This window comes from Dromaius novaehollandiae, chromosome 13 (assembly GCF_036370855.1).
Source record: "Dromaius novaehollandiae isolate bDroNov1 chromosome 13, bDroNov1.hap1, whole genome shotgun sequence".
In the NCBI taxonomy this organism is placed as follows: domain Eukaryota; kingdom Metazoa; phylum Chordata; class Aves; order Casuariiformes; family Dromaiidae; genus Dromaius; species Dromaius novaehollandiae.
In genome coordinates, this window is record NC_088110.1 from 14,109,573 (window position 1) to 14,126,491 (window position 16,919).

Sequence of the window (16,919 nt, forward strand, 5' to 3'; positions counted from 1 at the left end):
ATCTGTAAGTGTTTTCGGAATAGAGACAAGAAACTCTCAAATGTTTTATATTTTAAATGAAAAATATTTTTCAATTTTGAATTTGCGTTATAATTTATTTTGATTATCTTTTGGAAGTACATTTGAAGCTATACAACACGTTTCCCAACATTATCAAAAAGTGTCTACTGATACATTACACATATTAAAACATTTCTTTAAACAGTAAATTATTACTCATGAACATATTTTCAATTGGATTTCAGCCTGCTCTGGTAACTTCTCTCTTGAGGTGACAAACTGGCAGTACCTGAATTCATTACTGCCTGATTAATTATGCTGCTTTCATACAAAGGGAAAGGAGACTTCAATCAGAAATCATAACCTTATACAGCACCTGGGCAGCAGTATATCAATCCCAGATTTGTGCACCTCCCATTTGCTTTGCAAATTCTTAGTAATTACTTCTCCATTACCTATCACATAGATCAGCTAAACCGCACCGGGTTAGATGACTAAAGGAAGGGGTTCGGAACACTGCAGTTCTGGTCAACGGCACTTGGACAACTGAAGATAACTGAAACTGCATCTGATGCTCTCAACCTACTTAGCACACTATACAATCCACCTTGCTTTCCATCCCAGCTAAACACTGCAGGAATTTGGGGAGTAGGTGGGGAGGAGAGGAGTGGAGACAAATACATCAGAGATCTCTCTTCTCATCCAGCTGAGAACTGCCAAAATTTCATTTTCTGTTTCTTTGAAAGTGATTTCCTTAAATTTTATAGAAATTGAGGTTCACCTGGCTATCACCTACTTCTAAAGAACGCCTATCACCAGAATACACAGACGGTCCCAAACATCCTCATAACTGGAAAGCTCTATTGTTTTTGCTTGCTTTCTACTCATGTTTGTTAACATGCAAAGGCAAATTAATATGATACGAGACAAGAATCAAGCATATGTGTCTAAAATACATGCTGCATAATTATACTGAGAATTAAAACAAATCAAAGGTATATATGTTCAAATAGTATTTATTGTTCCTTTACATAACAGAACAAGGAACTTGGCAAGTATTTCTTGTGAATAAAGGCCCATCTGCACACAAGTATGGGTTATGAACAGTGATGAACAAGATAAAAACATATAAGATAAAGTCAACTATAGTGAGCCACAGACAGAAGTAGAGCCAGATCGAAGAATTCCCATCATATTGGGCTACAGCATGGTGTTCTCTATAGATTCACTTAATGCCAATGCACATCAGCATATACACTGAAAGAGACACTTTAGAGAAATATTTTTAAATGCAAAGTTTGGGATATCTCTTTTTTATACAGATAATACTCAAAGCATAGTTCTCTCTACAGACTTAGGTCTCTCGTGCTTAAAGTCTGTAACATGCCTGTGTGCTCTGCTGCTAACGGCGATTTAAAGAATTTGCTGTACCTACGGAATTGTATTATGGAGATCCTAGAGGGTATGACTAAAACTTGTTGAAATTAAGTTCTAACAAAATATATAAATGTAGGTGATTGGTTAGGGTTTGGTTAAAATCAAGAACAGAAGGTACTCCCAAGTCTCTCTCATAACTAACTGCCTTTAATAATAAAGGAACAGGGCTGACTTTGGCATCAGGTGGTTATGAGAAAAATAGTAACACATTAAAAATGCTGCCAGACCCACAGGCTTCCCTCTCACGCTCTAAGCCACCCTTGTCCTGTATGAACAAAGACTGCGGGAAGGTAGTTTGGACTAGGCTGAAGGAGCTGGCTCTACCTGTAAATAAAATACAGTGACAAAATATCACCGCTTTTATTCTCCACCTAGTGATCTTATTGCATTAGAGTCATGGACACAGGTTGCCACACCTCTCTTTTCTCCAGGTAAAATAATGTTGTACCTACTACGATCCCAAGAATTTGCAATCTTAGAGCGCAAGTAAAAGTGGGAAAAGTATAGTACCACTTGCAAAAGAAAAGAAATGGAAATGAAAGAAATCTGAAAAGATTAAATTCTTAAAATATTTTGCTGTGTAATATCTCATCTTATTCAATTTCTGTAGACAAAAGCTGATTTTTATCATAGATATCAGATTTAAAACCATAGAAAAACAAGCAATCGGGAAACACTTTGTGAATTATTTAGAACAAATTAAAATCAAATTATACATCACATCACTGACATTCTTGTAAGGACAATGACATATAAAAAAATTCTACGAGTTTCAATTATATGACTGCCTTATTTTCATTATCATTTTGCAAAATTTAAGCAGGAAACGAATACCTAAATATGCCTGGAAAACAAAAATGAAAAAAATATACTTAATATTTCATCAATTACTATTAAATTTGATATTAGCATAAATATTTAAAGATAAAAACATATGTTTTCCAAAGCCATCCACGGATTAATCTTAAAAATTGCAGCAGAGAAGGCATCTCCTTCGGAACCCTTCTGATTTGGCTGGCTCAACCAATCTGCTATGGCCATTCAACCAGTTAAATAAATTTCTATAATGATTTCACATTTTAGGCTGCCTATCTGCAAGTTCTTACTGTCAACACGAATTACTCTGTATGCTGCAGTTCCCCCATCAATTGAGACAAAGTATGACTGTTGCAGTGCTCCGTTAACATGACATGCTTCTCATATATCTGTATTCCAAACGTCAAGACGCTACAGTACAGCCAGCCAGAAGTGTTCTATTATCAGACCTAGAAGAAGAATTCACACTAAAGGGTAGACCTCAGAATAGGTAGGCAAAGCGGTTTCTTTGACATGCAATCTCTAGTTTGGTGTCAATTCTGAACAAGTTCTCCATGTTATGGTGTCTTTCTATGCAACTGGAGTGTAAGCCGCTTAAGGAGGATTAATGTGACACAGCTTGATTTGTCTGTTTTACGTGATGCTCATTCTAACCAGACAGAAGTCAGGTAGCTTTGTCTTGAGAGGGAGAGAACAGAGACAGTAGAAAAAGCTATTAATGGGCTGTTGTTGGTTTTCTTGTGGGGGAAAACTATTGGAAATTGCAGCACAAATTAGAATTCTTCAATAAACAGCTACTCAGATACACCAATTAAATACTGGGGCTATAAATAAAACTGAACACTCTTAAAAAGTTTATCATTTTTGTTGAGTTTTATATGATTATATATTTAATTTAAAGAGCAATGACTCTTAATATATAGTCAAACGAGATAACTGAAAAGTAGATTAAAGATGATTTACCCTTGTTAATGAATTACATTGAAAGAAGATTGAAGCTAAATTCACCATTTGGGTAAGAAAAGTGGAAATTTGTTTTTGCAGAATCTGTAGTCGAAGAAACATTTTCACAGGAAGGAACACTGCTTGCTTTCCCCTAGCTGCTCACTTAGTACAATTTAATAAATTTGCAACAGCATTATGTAGTACTTATTCAGTACGGACAGAAATACATAGCATTACGTTAAAAAGTAACTGGTTTTGATCACCACTAGGATAAATGGCTTAATAGACAATATACAACCTTTTAAAAGTTGTCTGAAGTCCAGAGAAAATTATGCTTCATTAGAACTACTGTAAAAGTATATTTTATTTCACACCAACCAGGATTTACTGTTCAACACTGGCTGAACAAATTGAATTATGTTATGTTATGCTTTTCATATATGGTACTCCAGCAAAGGAACTCATGTACTTATTTTAAACTGACATTAATTACTATAGCTAAACTAAACACTGAATAACATCAACTAATAGGCCATTAACTTTAGATTTCTAATGATATTTAGAAACTTGGGAGTCTTTCTAATACATATCAAGAATATGTCAACCAAAGAGCATTAAAGTATTCATTAAAACATTCATTAAACATTCTTAACTGTCATTAATTTATTAATTGCTGCAAACTGACCAGATGTCAAATGTTTGAAATGTAGAAAGCACACGATCTATAGAGAGAGAAAGACCAGAGTCAACATAAACAGAATTGACCCTAGACTATTACTTTAAGACTTTACTTCGGACACTTTAGTTATATCTTCATGACACTACCTTTAAGAGTTTTTCAAACACGATATTGTACCAGAAGAGTTTCCTAGAATACCCTAAGCCTAAACCTAATCGTTTAAGTGATTTGGACACAGAAAATGGCTCAAAACTGAGAATGGGGATCTAGCATGGGATCAGAGATCACCCTTTGCAATTCTTTTTGCCTTTAACCAAGAAAATCCACAGAACATGTCCCGTTACAAGTCAGCTCATCAACTGAGTTAACATTTTGCAATACTAAAATGTAACTAATTCAAGATTCAAGTTCAAAGTACTTCTTGAAGTAAATAATTCTTCTTTTGAATTGTTAGTCAAGAAATGAGACACACTGAGGTCAACTAATTCCAAAGATGTAGTTTTTATTTACAGTTTCTTCAAACAGAGAAATCTTTTTCTATTTTAATTTTTTTCTTTTGGAATTCCTTCAATATCCATTCTGAATTATTTAAGGTATATGATAAAATGAAAAGGATGTGTCAGCTCTGGATTTTTTTCAAACATCATTTGCCATTATTACTTTGACTACCTAAATAGCTCACAACAATGCCAGCAACAGTACTTGCAGCTCTTAATTAGAGATTTGTTCTGTTATTTAATAAGATAAAAGCTAAGTCAACAGCAACATAAAATACAATCCTTCTCAGTAAAGTTACAACTGAAGATAACTTCTGATAAAAGAATTTTCTGCCAGTGCAAGGTTTACCAGAAGGCAACGGACTAATGGCTGTCAACTTTGTCCAGGGGAAAAAAGTAGAGAAGACAGTACTGCGAACTTCAATTAGTGGGGGTAGGAAAGGGGGAAGCAATGAACTGAAATTGTATTTCATGTTATTCGTAAAGAATTACTGATAAAGATGACAGAATGAATTTTGGCTTTGGAGACGAGCACCAGGCATATTTTCCAAGTCTATCAGACTGAACTTGCCTTCTGTTTTGTAAAGATGTTTCTTAAAAAAATTTTTGATTGTTACAGTATAAAAATGAAAATGCATGAAAACAGGAGAAAAACAGGGGTGAACCAAACCTTGCTAAAGAGAGAAAAGAAGGTGACTTCTTTTATTGCTTGGGAAATCGCATCACGGACCAGTGATATAGCCTAGGAAAAAAAATGCCCTCTGCTAACACCTCCCCTATAGATAAAGCAGGCTGCAATGCTGCTGTCTTTTTGATCAAGAGAAGAAATCCCACGCCAATGACTTTTTCCCCTGACAGACTGCTTGTCCTTTTTAATGTTACATGAGAGCACCAGCCTGAATCTCCCTCCCCTCAGAGCTAGTACCACTACCACTGATTAGAGATGCTGGTCTGCCTAGGGGTACTCACTTCTTTGGCCAAGGCTGTTTAACCTGTTGTGCTCCTTTTATTCCCTACCTCCTCCTTCGGATAGAAACTTTGCCTGCCATTTTTTTTTTTTTTAACTGGATCTCACACTCTGCTCATTCTCCTAACAGTTTCCTCTAAATTGTTCAGTAATTGGCCCATCATACAGAGGTTCAGCTCTTGGCATGCTCCTGGCTCTGCAAGAGACTGCTATGCTCAAAAGACTGGGGAAATCTCTCTTTTATTGACAATTACAGCATGACCCAACACTATTTCCATGCGGCTAAGATAATACTTAGGATATATTCCACTTCCTCAAACACAGTTACCGAAAATCTCGTGATTCTCTTCATTCACTTCTCTATACGGCACTACTGTTCTTTGCCCTCTTGTTTGCTGAGACAATTATTGTCCCAAGACCATTGCAAACCAAATAAAACAACAACAACAAAACCAGCAGTGGAAACAGGTCTGCTGCGCTATCTCCTTCTACCCAGGTAAGCAAGAGGCCCTGCTGCCTGCAAAGGGCATGACCCAAGTGAGAGGACGTCTCAGGGCAAGATTTTCTGAAGTGGTAGTGGTCCAACGGCTCAGGAGTCCGACTCTTAAGAACTTGGACTCTTCAGTGGCCCGGAGCTCACAAACACGCAGTCTTTACAATAGTTTAATTTGAGCGGTTGTAATTAACTATGTGAAATTTGTGTGCGTGGATTCTCTTACGCCAGTTTAGACTATGCTTGGAAAAGTACTGACAAAAACCAAATAAGCTGCTTTAAATCAAGGTGTAGCTAACATAGGATCCCCATAAAGTGTTACCAACTAAAAAAGGCATAAAAATCATACGTTCATTTAAATCAATATAGCTTCACTTCAAATCAGTATAAGTTCACACAGACCAAAAGTGCTCTCTTGGGAGTTAGAGCGGGGGAGACAGTTTGATAACTCAGGAAAATTTTTACCATGAAAGTCCCTTTAGACTGTAAAAATGTCCTTAAGTTGCTCCCATTTTCTTCTTGCCCACTTTTCTTGCTGAATGTCTCTCCCACTGTATATTTTAAAAAATAGTTTTAAAAGCATGCCAAGGTCGAGGAGCTGCAATTTGCAGTACTGCATGATGCCCTTCCCTTCCTATTGCACCTCCCCTGCAGCAACTGGCTGCAAGCCTGTAACTTGAAGGCAAGCAGTAACTAAGTAACTAATAAATAAGGAGTATACCACTAAAGTAAACAGTACCCTAGCTATAATTAGCTAGCACAGACAAGCTGCTGGTGGTAGATGTCTCTCCGAGTTCCCTCAGGCCCTCTCCAGCCCAACTCCCCCACAGAATCCCTTTAACCAGCATGCTCCTGTTTGACTCCAGGCAAAACAAAAACAAAAAACCCTTTTTTCCTAGTCACTGACTAGAACAGTCTATGTAACAAAAGGAACATGAAGACGAAGATCCCACTATCGGATATTTTTACTATATTAATTCATTGAAAACAAAATACAGTTTCTAATATTCACGACAACTTCCTAAACCTGCACTTAACACACACTGATGGTCCCAGAGACTTCTTGTAGTCAAATAACGTGAGACTCTTCAAAAGCATGCAATATGCTTACTTCCCAAAAGAAAAGTCTGTTTTTACCATTGAAGAAATAGAAATAGAGCACTTTAAATTAAAATCTGTTATAGATTATGGATTAGCAGAGTTCATGCAGTAGAAAACACACCAGGATCGACAGGAACACTGACATACACCATGATCCAGCCAAAGCTTATTGCATGCAATTAATGCTCTACACGAGGCACGTTACTGACTTCAAACAAACTAACCCCTGTGCTTAAAGTTAAGCACAAGCACAAGTCTATGCAGGTTTGAAGCTCAAATGCTTACCTTCTCGTGAATGTGGCCAGACAGGACCCACTTTACTCTCTTGCGAAGCAGCAATGTGCAACACATACTGTTCACCTAAACTAGCAAACAGTTCTTAATAAAGCTGAAAAGTCACTTTCAACCTTTTTTCCCCTCAAAGTTGAGCCACTGTTTTGAATTTTATCATTAATGAATTTTAGAAACCAAGTTCTGAAAGAGGAACGTGGATGGTAGCAGACTGGTCAACATATATGAAAGCAGTGCAAACATTAATAGCCTCATTAGACGAGTGTTTGCTCAAAATATTCTCTTACAGTACCAGAATAGATTATTTGGACTAAAAATACATCACATTCATTAAACACCAAAGTCCACAATAATAAATTTGTCTGCACCAAAACCCGCTGATAGTATGTCATTTCACAATGATGTAATTTATGAAATCAGTAGTATAGGCCTGACTCTGAAATTTGTGCACAAACATACACAAATAAGAAATACTCTCAAATTGATAAAGAAGCTATTCAGACTTAAAGTATAATCTTGAAAGCTTTGTATATGGTAAAAGGAAACCATGAAAGACCTGTCTTCATTCCTCTTGCTTATACACTGAGCTTTTTTTCACAGAACTACTTATTATGTGTAGTAAAAATTACCCCTTCATTTTAAAGAAAGCAAATTCTGAAGGAAATGTTTATCTGACAGATTTTTTTTTTTAATTTTAACTTTATTAACTCTTGCTTTTCTTATCAGCAGAAAATTGTAAGCTGACCGAATCGTAATACCTAACAGCGTTACAGCAGCAAGATCCATTTAAGGAGCATCAATACAGAGTTCCTGCAACACATCGGAAAGCTTGTACAGACAACTCCATATTTTCAAGGAAGAGAAGCTTGTCAGATTATTCCAAACTGTTTCACTGTATCTTATATCAGGAAAAGAAGAAGAGAATCTCACATAGCTTTATTATCCTTGTAAGAAGGGACTCTCTGAGGGATTCAAGAGGTAACAGAAGTAGAGATGAGAGACACTGTTGCTTGAGAGGGGAAATCAGACAATGGTTTGGTTCTACAATTTACATGAGGCAAAATTACACGAGTTCTGTACAATACTTCAAGATAAAGCGCCTACATTAGAAGTTAGCAACAGGATTACCTTGAAGCTCAAGCCTGTTTGCCCAAGGGTTCAGAAGGAAACTAAAATGTTAAATATTGTTACCCCAATTGTCACTCTTGGTATGACCAAGATATTACTAGACTTCCTGTAAAAAATCAGTCTGCCCAAGAATGGGCATCCTAATGAATTTCAAGCTCTCCAGGCTTTTTCAAAACCCCAGCTTTCTAGCCAAAGGGGAAAAAAATAAATCCTCCACCAAATTCATCAACATTGAAGGGGATGGAAGAAGGAAACGAATCCACCTGATTCGTTTCAGGACTGAAGAGTCCTCTGACTCTTTTGGAGAAAGTTCCAATAAAATGGAAGCGTTGCCATTTTAAGGTACAGGTCAAAATCTTTCCATGTATATGTTGAAAAGTTACACCTTGAAAATTTTCTGGATGTGATTTATAAAATACTTCACTGACATCTAAAAATGTCATAGCACCTTGGGCCTTACCTACTGAAGTCAATGGAGAGACTCGGGCCATTTTTGACAAACCCTCAGCTAGGCCCTTTCAGACTTTCTCTCTTAGGCATATCACTTTTACTTTGCCAGGAGAAAGAAAAATCTGGAATTATGAATGTCAGAGAAACACAGGCCTCAACATATATTTTATTCCTCAGTATCTCAAAATCAGAAAGAGAAATGGAGAAGACAATTCAACACTCCCCCAAGCCCCCAAACCACACACCCTCCATCCTCACAAATCAGCTGCCTTTTGCAAGAAGAAAACCTGTACCCTTTCATGGTAACAACAGCAGACCTTTGTAAGGACTGACAAACAATGGATGAACTATTAACTACTCAGAAGTCATTTTGCCAAGTGCTGATTTCCCATGCTAATAAGCTGTATACACTGACTATATTTATAAAATATCCATAAAGAAAACTGTATTAATATTACCACATTTATAAAATTATTTTCCTTTTTAACATGTAATTTTTTAATACCAGGGAGGATTTTAATTAAAAAAGAAAACAACAAAAAACTCCCCACCACCACTATGTATGACTCCAGTAAGAAACCTCTGAAAAGCAGAAAAAGAAATGCTCTAATGGTCTCCTTCTGCGAGTTAGATCAACATCATGCAGTCAGATGGGATCAACTACCATTTCCATCTCCAAATGAAGTAAAAATCAAATTTGTCTTGGCCAGTAAGGAAAAATGATTAATATCATTGAACCTCTGTCAGAATATTTTCTGTTACATAGATCAAAGGAATACATACAGTATGCAAACCTGTTCTACTAGTAAAAAACAATGTTTTTGCTGGCACAGAGCCACTTTCTATTTTCTTGCATTGCCGCCTGAGTTTTTTCCTCCTGTCAACTGAGATCCATGCAAAATTGTTCTACTGGCTTCTGACTCACTGTTTGTCTTTCAGCCTGTTTGCAGCGGGCACCAAAATGTATTCCTATACATTTACTCCAAATTAGAACAATTCATTACCATCGTAATCATAACATTATCCATCACATTTAATGCCCTCATCCTTTCTATTGCAGTCAGTGAAATATTACATGTGTTTTCCACTTGTTTTATACAATAAAAATCCTAATTTAAAAAATGTTCGTCATGTGGTAAAACACATTCTGAAAATTAAATTTGAAAACTAGTAATTCAGCATTGAGGCAATTTATTTTTAAACTGAAATCTAATTTAAGAACCAGAAAAGCAGATACACTTATTAGTTAGGGGAACTGTATATTCTGTATATTCTTGCAAAAGGCTTTGATTTTCAAATAGATATTAACACATTCATTTATTTATTCTGGATGATTTTAACATTTATTTCTTTAGACTTTTTGAAAATAGGAAGTAAAACAAACCAGAGAAGCCCCATCTAAACTTGAGATTTTCAAAGATTCGTAAGGAGGTAAGCATGTAATTCTATAGAAAAGTGATAAGGATAGACTCTTTAACTTCCTTCTGTCTCTTTGAAAATTCTAGCCCAAACATTTAACTGCTAGTTTTGGGATACTTAAAAGGATAAGCAGAAAAATCATCAGCAGTGACATCCTACACCAAAACAGGTCTCAGATAACCACGACATTCTCTCATGTCAGTGACACATGGAGCAAACAGTGCTTAAACAGGCAGTGATACAATAAATCATAACTATTCCTTCTGTTCTGCCATCAGTCCATGGGTTTAAAAGCATGAAAAGTAAGCTTTAACTTCTTGGGCCATAAACGCTTAAAAAAATCTTATGGTCTATTGTATCTGCTTTCATATAACTCAAGGTTATCCAGTATAAAGGATCCTTAGATTCAGCGCTTTCTAAACACATCTTGACCACTTTAAACAAAAACTAGTTTATCAAGAGCCAGCTGTACAGCCATGAAGACGAAGCCAAGACTGCAGTTGTGGAAGTTGCAAGGAAACAAGGCCATGTTTTCCATGTGACAGCTCAGCTGTACTTCTTTACCACGTCTGACCCATTCCAAACCAGAAAATTACCTAGTACCCAGATTTCTTTTGGACAAAATATTAATAACAGATTTGGGGAATAATTGGAGGGGTTGTGGAAATGGCTATGGATAACAACTCATGCATGAAGTGAGAGCACGAGTTGTAATGTGTACAAACAAGTTTATCATGTTCAGTCCTGAATGACTAAAAAGAGACTCTAGTCAAAAGTACTTTTTTCCAAGTACGTCACAGTACTTACATGCCTCCCAAATAATCATGAATTCATCCTTACATTTCCACTTAGAAATAAGGGAATACTTACACTCTTGGTTTAAAGATTTGTTAGACAGATATTAGTAGTAGCCTTAGAATTAGTGTAGCTACTTTAGTAGCACCTGTGGCTACTGAATGAATCTGAAGTATGCTTTTCATCAATAAAGGCCTTTCAACAATTAGTTTTCCATCTGCACAAAATGCCACTGTTTTAACTGTAGTTGTTTTGGGACTTTCCAGGTCTGTAAGATTACATTATCTTGGCTAGTAATAACGGTTCACTTATACTAGTCCTGAAAGGAAAATAAAAATAGGAGATCTCACTTGAGCACCGGCCCAACATATGGAAGACAGTTCTAGCGACAGCTTACTGGATATTCTTAAGATGACGCCTCTTCTACTTTGTGAGAAAGAGGCTTTTTTCTTATCCCTGAAATGACTGTCTTCAATAAGCGGTGATTCACTGAACTAGCCCTGAAGCTGCCTTTGGAAGCTCAGTATTCAAAAACCATCTGTGCCAGCAAGTACCAGGAGAGGGCTTTCACTTGATATTTAAACAAATTATACCCTCAGATATTTCAAACATATACTTTATATTTATGTATTTTGGGATACTAGCCATAGGTCTTGATGAAAAGCCAAATTATTTAGTTATTATGCTTAAATACAGAAAAATACTTGCACTTAACCTCTGCACTTTTATGCCATAGCCAAAAATGAGGGACTTTGGAATATGCAAATATCCTATTCCAGCCACCTTAGCACCTCTCAAATTCATTTCATAGAAGTAAAGCTGCCAGGTCTACAGTCTTGTGATAGTTAAAGGTTTTGTTAAAGCCTTAACTCTCACAATTACATGACTATATCTATTTCATAAAGGAAAGCAAATTTTTAATCCTAATTATTTAAAGCTTTACAATTCAAGAAGAAAGCTTGAAAATGTTAACAAATAAGATTCAAAATCCAGAAAATAAAAGCAACTCAGAATTTATTATTTTTAATCTAACTAAAGAGCTTAAGCAGGTCCTGTCTTCCCTTTCCTGCCTCTGCCGTCTACTGTCCTGTACCAACATAAGCATTAACATGGCCCAAACAGTAAATAACAATTAGACAGTACTGCTGCTAAATGCATATCCTGGTTCATGATTATTAGATGCCTAACTTGACAATGATGCGGTAAATTACAAACATTTAAAACATTTAAAGATGTATTCACATAGTTTTGTCTAGTATCATTAAATAAAGAACAGCATAAAAATGTACAAATGCCGTATTTTCAACTCTATGAGATAGAAAAGCTGAATTCTTCCAAATCTCATTTCTCTTTATCCCTTCTTTTTGGCTCTTGATCTAAACTGCATTATAATAATAAACAGGTTAAATTATCAATGAGCTGCTGGCTGCTACAGGGGAAGCTGTTTCTACCAGATGATATAAAATATAAGATAAGAAGAAAAGTACTAAAAAGAAAGAGAATGAAGAACAGGTGATCTCAAGTTAGCTGGTTTTGCCTTGTTGGTCCTATGTTCCTTTTTCAGCGCTCACTAGGCTCTGAGCCAAACTACTTCAGCAAGCTAAGCAGAAACTATTCACTTTTTACTCATTAGGTTAGGTTTCTGCCAATTTATCATATGGAAGCGGTTCAGCAAGACCCAGAGCCAATGAAAGGGAAGGGGTAGGAATGCACTACTAGGGACTGAGGTGGAGATCATGGTTAGATTGGGCTAGGCTACTGTGTAACCACAGTCTCAAGCCATGGTTACACATTTGGTGTTAGTGTTATTTGAGGATATCTTATCCCTATTCATCCACATCTCTCTAAAATCTTTTTTTTACCATTTTTTGGAAACCAATATATTATATGGCTGCATGGAGAAACAAATCAAACAAGTTACACAACTGAAAAATAACCTCTTCCCCCAAACCAATCATTTTCCAACTCTCCAAGTAAAAGTAGTCCAGAAAAACAGTTATACTGGTACAGAAGAGATAGCTTATCAGCATGGCCTTGATAACTTAAACTAATCCTGCCATCAGAAAAAAAGTCTATTTAGCTAAGGCCTGAAAGGAAGCAATAAAGCCCAAATGAACCCTGGCAATGTGACACAGACAGCAAATTTGAAGAAAACACACTTGAATAAAGTACTGGTTGAAAAATATTTGCAATTACAAGCACAACCTTGATCCCATTTTATAAAGAGTGTAAAAAACTGTTTCTCTGTATGCAACAAACAATACTTGATCATAGAAATACCCATCTTTTCCATCAACCTTTTCTCTTAAGCAAAATAACCATTAGTACTTCCCAAATTGACCAACTGCTAAGATCAAAAGGGTATTATTAAAAAGATCCAATTTCCAAAGAGAAATTGTGAGCTAGTATTTCAGCTGAACCAAGAAGTTGGACTGAAACCCAACACTTCTCATGGAAAAAATGGTCAAAATGACCAAGTAAAATATAAAACAAGAGTTGGTTCAGAAAAGGAAAAAAAGTAACATCTGAAAGATGGGGGAACAGGTCAATTTGTAAGTGATATCTCTTTGGACCAGCAAACATGTAGCGTCCCAGCAGCAACATAAACAGACATAGATGTCAAAAAAGATTAATTAGGAGACTGGCAACTTGAATGACACAGACTAGAAGGCTTTTGACAAAAGAGGGAAGGCCAAGAAAGCTCTTACCAAGTTGAAACTTGCTAACAGACATCAGCTGCAGCAGGGACTTACCTCTAATTCCTTAGCACTAACCTTCGCACGTGAAGAGAGGGAGAAAATTCAGGTAAAAGCTACCCAAAATGGGAAGCAAAGGGCTTTTTGGAAATACTTAGCATTTAGTCAAATTTCTGAGCCAAAATTGTTAGTTATTCAAAACAAAATGTTTGCATTTTCCTCAGAATAGACATGTGACAGGCAGAATTACTTTGACTACTGCTGTATAGGCAGATTTAGCAGAAACAAAAGCAGCCCAAGTGCATCTGTACTCTACGAAGGGCTGTCCAAGCTAATGCAACCACATTACCACAGTCTTCCACCTTGGCTAATATATCCTGCTTTTGAGGATGCTGCACCGCATTGTGTATTATAGCTATTTCTCCTTCTCAGATAACATGAGAGCTGGCCTAACAAATCTGATTCTACTCTGGAGCATAGTATTTGTTTTAAAATTACATACAATTTAGCATGATTAAGAGCTCATCTTTGCAGTGGTATGGGGCACTAGTTAGGCATTCTGTAAAAAGATTTGACACATATCTGTCACAAACACAGTCACTGATATTAAGCCAAGCTCAGTGCAAACTGTAAGCAACACTACAGTTATGTTTTTCCAGATATTTCTTCATATCGTCCTGTTTTTTCTTTTTCCTTTGAATTACACAAAGAAGAAAACTGTTTTAAGGACAGTGGGCATTTTTAGGAAGAGAACTACATACCTCGGGTTTAACTTTTGTTTTAAAATAATTCTTTAAATATCCATTGACAGATAACACTTGAAAATACAAGTAAGAGGAGATGTTATTTTAACTGTGGCAAAATAAAATAAGCCAGACTCATATTCCTTCTAATTTAGGAATTCGTATAACCTTTTCCAAGTTACACAGTTCACTGAAAAAATCAGCTCACAGCATCTCTAGTTATTATTATGGGGTTCTGAAATAACCAATTCTCTTATTGTGCATATAGACATATACCTCTCCTCCTATGGTAAGCAGTCCAGGCGAATCAAGCTTCCGCTTCTTGCGGGGACCAATAGCTGCCAGTGCAGTCAGGTTGGCATCCCTCTGCCTCATTTGTGCAAGTTCTTGTTGCTGCATCTATCAGAGAGAGAAAAATCTGTGTTTAGATTTTATTCTGTTGTTATTTCAAAAAATTACTCTCCAAATTCTGAGCACGAGGTAAAAGTCGCACGTGTGCCATCCCTAACAGTGTTATGCTGTCCCTAGAAACATCATTTTAGCAGCTTAAGCATGCAGCCTTGCAGTAGAATAATAATGAAGTTGTACAAGTTGCCTTGGCTTCCCACAGGATTTCTGCTTCCAAATAATCAGCTGTTTTTAAGAACTCCATCTTTATCCTTAAAAACTCCTTTAGACAGTGAGTACTGTATACTAGCTATTTACCTTCAGTCTAAGATCATTATGAAGAGTGTAAGTTCCAATTAAAATCCTCAAAAAATACAATACTTCAAAGATTTCCTTTCATCTCAGATTCTCAAGTTTATTTTGAATATTCAACTATACTTGATGTTTGCTTTTGGAAAATCATAAAAAATGAATTAAACACCTATATCTGAACATTAGCATAAGAGAGTAATGTTGCCACAACCCCCTAAAAGCTGAATTTCCAACTACTTTATGGGATTAGGATTTAGGTAGCAACAGATTTCATCAGTCTGAGGCAAAGAAAACAACCTGCCAGTTGCATTATGTAGCAGTGTAGCATGCTACAGAAAATAAGAGAAACTATTTTAGCCACATGATGAAGAGGAAAGATTGGTTTATTCATTATAAACTATGCAGTTCTTTCAAAGAGCTAATATTAAGAGATATGTTCCTCAAACAATATTACTGTAACAAAGATTCTAGTCATCAATACTGCACAAAAATAATTGATTAGGCAATGAAGCACACAATTTTAATTAGCTAAAAAGAATTCATATTTCTTAATATTCCTTATTACTTTCAAAACTTTGAGTTTGCAAAATCCTTCAGTAAATTCTGAGGAAGTGTTTGCTTCCTAACCTCCCATTGATATTGTATTTGCTCCCGCTTCAACAGAAGTGCACAAAACACTACTCAAGAAATTTAGTAGTTGTAACAAAAAACATTGTACTGATACAAGCACAATTCTTCATTAAAATAAAATTGACCTAACAAGTATAGACAGAAGTGTGTCAGCCATTATTTAAATATGAGGTACATATACAGGTAGGGCCTGAACTATCTGGCTGATGTTAAAAGAACAGAGGTTTAAACAAAAAAGTAGATGCTACTCTATCTTTTCTCATTCATTTCTACTTAGAAAAAAGCCTGTCTGCTTCATGTATCATTTTTACTGCATTTTTGGCTTTATTAAATTAGCAACCCAATGCATATTTTCACCTTCTTCAGAAAAATCAAATTCAGTACACTTAGGTTTGAAAATCTGTTTTTCCACATTTTTATGCTAAATATTTTACAACTTCAAATATCATAATTTCAGTACCAAACTACATAGAAACATACATCTCATTTATCTATAGAAAAATGAATTTCCTAAATACAAAAACTAAATGTGGAAAAATATCTAAATAATAGTGCAAAGGTCTATACATACTTCCCTTTGCCAACTCATATTAGGTTTTTAGCTCAAATATCTTTGGCTCTCTTCCAGATTAAATGCCAGTTAGACAGACCTGCCCGCTTACCCTTTCAAGGTAGATAGCAACAGTGGTGAGCTCTAATCATTTACAAAGGTCATGATCGGAAGCTAGCCCGTAAGCAGTCATTTAAAATTCGATTGATCCCTATTTGTAGTCAGGGAAAGAAAATGGACATTTCAGCTGTATTGTAATTATGACGCTTCAAGGCAACTGTAAATAGATGTGCAAATCCAGATACTGGCAAATACCTTAGAGAAGAAATTATTACTACACTATAACATATAGCCAGGAAAGGTTGAAGATAAAACTGCATATAAAAAAAGATCAATCATCTTTTTGCTAATTTGCCATGCTTGCCAGCCTATAAGGGTTATCACAATCATCAGAAGTCTGATGAATATTTAAGCTAGGGCCAACTGGCTTAGAGTGATCTCAGACAAAGTCGTAGAGTGGAAGGCTTCATGGAATAAGAAATTTTGCACTGGAGAAGTTTTAGTTTCCTGAGTGGTTAGGGTC

The 16,919-nt window shown here is 36.0% G+C and overlaps 1 protein-coding gene across 1 annotated transcript in view; it reads right to left on the reverse strand.

Moving 5' to 3' along the window:
• Positions 1-16,919, reverse strand: part of LOC112987640 (transcription initiation factor TFIID subunit 4-like) — a 152,443-nt gene that overhangs the window by 29,641 nt on the left and 105,883 nt on the right. The window contains exon 14 of the mRNA XM_064519675.1: positions 14,734-14,856. Within this exon, the coding sequence (XP_064375745.1) occupies positions 14,734-14,856 (123 nt within the window). The remainder of the gene's footprint in view (positions 1-14,733; positions 14,857-16,919) is intronic.